This window comes from Gossypium arboreum, chromosome 12 (genome assembly GCF_025698485.1).
Source record: "Gossypium arboreum isolate Shixiya-1 chromosome 12, ASM2569848v2, whole genome shotgun sequence".
In the NCBI taxonomy this organism is placed as follows: domain Eukaryota; kingdom Viridiplantae; phylum Streptophyta; class Magnoliopsida; order Malvales; family Malvaceae; genus Gossypium; species Gossypium arboreum.
The window spans coordinates 108793216-108798592 of record NC_069081.1 but is presented as its reverse complement, the minus strand read 5'-3'; the positions used below and the strand labels follow the sequence as shown (position 1 = coordinate 108798592).

Below are 5377 nucleotides of genomic sequence, written 5' to 3'. Positions count from 1 at the left end.
TATTTAACTTTTAATTTCTTTTAGTCTTTAAATTTGTGTCATTTATCAAATCAATCCAAAATAAATGGAAAAATTACCATTTGTTAACCTTGCTGACATGGCATGCATGTAGATTGTCACATTGATGCAACATCAGCAATTAATTAATTTATTAAAGTTTAAAAATTCAATAATGTATAAAATGTATTCTTGTAAATTTAAAATTATTTAAAAAGTATAAAATTATAAAAAAAGTATTTTAAAATTTAAAAAATAATTAATTATTGATGTGACATACATGTGAACTATCACATCAACAAAGTTAATAAATATTAACTTTTTCATCTATTTTTAGAGTGATTTGACAGATAATGCAAGTTCAAGGGCTGAAAAATGGAGAGTTAAAATGACTTTTTTTAAAACTAGATGGCCAAATAAGTCATTATGCCAATTTTAAAAATATTTTCAATGAAAATATTGTAGTTGTATGTATTTAATAAAAGTGCATGATTAAATTAAAGGTAGAATATTTGATGAACTATCAACGCATAAGTTTCATATACCATTGATGAATAATAACATAACATTTCATCATTAAATAAAATAAAGAATAATGGAGGGCTTATAAATAAATACTAATAATTTTATTTGAATATAAATAATAATTCATTATAAATAAATCCTAAAACTCTAAACTCTAATCCTAAAACCCTATATCCTTAAATTCAATATCTTAAACCTTAAACTTAAAATCTTAAATTCGAGAATTATTAATATTTATTTATAATAATTACAAATAATAATTAAATAAAAATATTAGTATTTATTTTAAATCACCTTATTTTTTTTATTAATTTAATGAAGAGGTGCATACTAATATTTACTGTTATTCCTAATAAATTAAATGGGATTTGCTTTTTATTATTCTTTTCACATGCACATCAATTGGAATGATATGAAACGTTAAGGATTTTCTTTTTAATGTAAAATATTTTACTTTTTTCGATTTTTAAAAATAAAATGGGTCAATCTAAAAACTTTTTTAAGTCGATGGAAATTTGTTTGTTTTTCTTTTTTAATGTAAAATGTCTTACTTTTTCAAAAGAAATTTTTTGGGAAACCTCTTTTTAATTCTTTAATATAAATCTCTAAGCTATTCTCACTGGCATCTATTAGGCTATTAGTCTTCCAAATCCAAGATTATCATTTACCAGAGCTTGCAACAGCAATATCCATGCTTTCTGTTCACAGATCAAGTTTGTTCCTTCCAATTTTTTTTTTGCTTTTATAGTGAAATCTTGGATATTCAACCTTATATGATTTTCCAGATTTAAATTAAATTTTATACTTCAAATTATTTTAATTATATCTACAAACTATCTAAGTTATATTAATTAGGTTTTTCTATTAATTTAACAATTGAATGACACGCTAAATTTTATATGATATAATTTAAAATGAAAAGTTTAAAATAAAATTAATATTGTAAAAATAGATTTTAAGGTTTTGGAAATTTTTACAAAAACTTTATTGTTCACTCTTTTTTCTTTACTTTATTTTTAATTTTGCTTTTAAGCAACATTCTATATTTCTTTAAAACTTTCATGTTAAACTTAGCTACATAAGATTTAATGTAACATTTAATGATTTTAATAACAAAAGATATTGATTAATATAACATTGATAGTTTAAGGAGGTAATTAAAATATTTTAAAATTTGGGACCAATTTAAAAAAAATCATAATTTGAGAATATCTACAGCAATTAACTCAATCAAAAATAGAAAACGACAATCATTTCATTTTAACAGCTAACCATTAAAATGATCCGTTAAAGAATTTGATGATAGAAATTCTAACGTTGGAGAACTCAAATGAATGGTTTTTTTTAATGAAAAGGTAAGCATAAAAGAAATAATAGATAGATATATAAAATCATATTTTGAGAAATACAAAATTGAAAGAAAAAGATGAATAGTAGTAAAATTGGATTGAAAAGCCGCATATGGTGATAATAGATGAAGATTTAGGGAATAAAAAAAGAAATATAAGAATGAAATTCATGCCACCATTGATGTAAGCGGTAACATCCTACAGGCTGAATTGCCATTATTTTAATTAAAATCAAGAAAAATAATCATCAGTTTGCTACCAACTGAATCTCATATCTGACAAATACTATATCTATGCAAATTGACAACAATGATAATAATATTACATCATACAATAAAATAATATTTTTTAAATACGGAAATAACCAAAACTCAGAAAGAAGAGTTGTTTAAAAGTTTTTTTTGTAATATTGGAATTTAATTATAATTTTATATTACATGATTTTAAGCTTCAATTTCTTTCAAAGTTTTGATTTTAGAGCACTTGAATTAAAATCTCGTACACAAACTCAAACCATGGTGTTTTTTTTCTTCGGCAGACAATAATAGTAACATAAACTCTAATTTTGCAGACAATAATGGGATTTTTTTTTCAGTAATGCCAGAAACAATCGAAATCCAGAGGTCCAGTTGAAGCAGAAGGGTGTTGTTGATCATCAAATGGCCTCTTTCGAATCTCCAGATTGGACACAACAGAAGAGATTTCATTGTTGATATCAGTGGTTAAACCAGTTTCTTGTGAAACAGTAACCATTGTTTCCCTCTCTGATTTCATGTTTGATCCATGGTTTTCAAGTAAATCCCTAAGGATGGATTGGTCTTGCATTAAAACAGAGCCAGGGAGGTGAAGATTGGGTGGGAAAGTGATGGGTTGAGCCGAGAAGAAAGGGTTTGAAGCTTGGAATCTCGGGAAAATATTTGTTGGATTCGATGAAACAGGGAGGAGGAGAGGATTCTCGGGAAAATGATCGATTGTGTCGAGTTGAATGCGTTGAACGTCGACGGGATTGGAGAAGCAGGGCACGTAAACCGATTCAGAAACAGGGTTTTTCTTGGCATTGAAACTTGAAGAAGAATCCATTAATGGTGGAAGACCGGACGGACCCAATTCATTTCCAAATGAACCCATATTAACCAGACCTGAAATATGAGTTTTCTTCCCACCAGAACTCTTTTGAAACACCCTGCAAATAACCCATTCATTCTACAAACAAACAAACAAACAAACAAGCAAAAAGATCCATCAAAAACTCCATTGATTTAACTTGCTTTGAAGACAGAAGGAAAACAGAGGAAAAGAAAATTGATGGTTTTACCTTGGCAGTTTTAGGGAGATTATGGACTGAATACTTGCCTTCCAGTCTGTATTCATGCATGACCCAGTTAGTTTTTTCACCTTTTGGAGCTCTCCCTTTGTAAAAAACAAGTGTTTTCTTCATCCCAACCAATGATTTCCCTCTATAAATCTCTTTGTCTTTCCCCGTTGCTTTCCAGTACCCTGAATCAGTCGCCCTATTTGTCCTCAACCCCGTAGGGTATTTCCTGTCCCTCACACAGAAAAAATACCATTCTTTCTCACCCATTTTCGCTTTCCCTGCAACCAAACAACACAAAAGAAATTACTTTTCAAGAAAACAGTCACATGTTTGACAAAAAAGGTTAAATTAACAACTCTTACAAGGTAATTCCCAAGGCTCAGACTTGTTCAAATCCACCTCTCCAATGGCTTTAGCACTGAAGTTAACGTCAAGAACTTTCTTGTATAAGTAGTGAGAAATAAGCTCTTCATCTGTTGGATGGAACCTGAAACCTGGGGGCAAATCCATTTGATCATGTTCTTGACCAATTGCACCAATGTTTGCCATTCCTGGAACAACCTTAAGCCCTAAAGCTTGTGTTCCAAAATCTGCAAAAAAAAAAAAAAAAAAAAGGAAAAAAGGAAAAAGAACCCCCACAAATTTCAGTTGAAAGTCCTTAGAAAACACACCCTTTTAATCTCTGTCTAAATATATGTATCTGTGTATACATATGTATGAACTGACCAGACAGGTGAAGTTCTTAATGTCCAAAGCAAGCAACAGAGAAAACAAAATCAAATTGAAATGGAAAGTGATGAAGAAAAAGAGATAGGAAGAAAGGTTATATAAAGCTAAGGGAAGTTGGAGGAAAGGATAATAAAGTTAAGGATTGAGAGAGAAAAGGGAGAAGCCATGGAAGTAAAAAAAGTAGTAAACCTGAAAGATAAGAGAGGGTGTTTAAGAGAGAAAAAGGCAGCATGAGATACAAAGCCCCCCTAAATACTGGTGTATGGGGAGAAAGAAACGTGGTTCCTAAGGCAACTTCCTTGGTTGTTTTAGGCATTTCCAATATTATTACACATACAATGAAAATACTTTACACAGAAAATAAATAAGATATGATTTCAATTTTAAAATGATATGATGACACTACAACATTAAGGTGTAAAGATCAATTATAATTTAAGGTTTTAAATTAATATTTATAATATGTATAATATGTACAAAATTTAAATAAAAATTGTTTAAGTTATCATTAAAAGAAAATTTAAATAGGTAAATGCATCGATTAATGATATTAAATACACTCTAATTATTTATCATGGTATTATCATTTTCTTGACTTGTATCGAGTTGGCTTGAGACATTAATTCAATTAATGACATTATCAAGACTAAAATTTTATCATATATATATATATATATATATATATATGTGTGAAAATCATGTATTTAAAACACAAATGTGTATTTAAAAATAACACAATAAAAAATATGGTGAAACAATTTGTATAATAACACTAAAATATGTATAAAAATATCAAAATAAGTTTTTAATTAAAGTAATAAATTTTTTATAAATATTAATGGTATGGGTTCAAATTGGATCATATACAAAATTTTACTACTATTATTTTAAAAGTAGGATAAAACAAAAATATCTTCATAAAGAAAAAGAGAAATTTATTGAGTTGGTAAAGGTTCAACAATGACACCAACTTAACTATAGTTTAAATAATAATATAGATCCTGAAAAAAAAGTATTAATATATCAGCCAATTAATTAAAGATTCATTAACACACTGATTAAAAAACCTCATTTAACTTATAAAAGATTGAACATTTCAAAATATAATTCCATTGTGAAAGAAAACAACTTATAATGAATTGGTCCCACTCTCACTTTTGTATATCTAATTGTTACTTTTAATAATAATTACAATTCTATTATATTTTACCAAAGCTAATCTTGAAAAAGTATTTTGAAATTTTAATATCATAATTAATACCAGATTTTGTCATTCTCATCCTAGGGTAATATAAATATATTCTTTTAAAACTTCTTGTATTTTAATACTATTAAACATATTAATATTTGTAAATTTTTTTATTTTTTTAAATGATATAAACGTATGAAAACACAAAAGTGTCCTCATCCCAATTAAGTCTTAGCTCAATTGGTATGGGTATTGTTGTCAATACAAGAGGAC

General features: G+C 27.3%; 1 protein-coding gene across 2 annotated transcripts; it reads right to left on the bottom strand.

Moving 5' to 3' along the window:
- Positions 1 to 2255: 2255 nt before the first annotated feature.
- LOC108476796 (NAC domain-containing protein 100-like) lies at positions 2256 to 4249 on the bottom strand. 2 transcript variants are annotated; one of them, XM_053022497.1, is made up of 4 exons: positions 4105 to 4249; positions 3549 to 3776; positions 3187 to 3464; positions 2256 to 3074 (listed from the first exon to the last, which is right to left on the bottom strand). In XM_053022497.1, the coding sequence occupies exons 1-4, from the start codon at positions 4229 to 4231 to the stop codon at positions 2463 to 2465; spliced, it is 1245 nt and encodes a 414-aa protein (XP_052878457.1). In that variant the 5' UTR covers positions 4232 to 4249; the 3' UTR covers positions 2256 to 2462. The 2 variants fall into 2 exon arrangements, with proteins under 2 accessions (XP_052878457.1, XP_017634617.1); XM_017779128.2 differs by lacking the exon at positions 4105 to 4249 and adding an exon at positions 3913 to 4096.
- Between the last annotated feature and the right edge of the window lie 1128 nt (positions 4250 to 5377).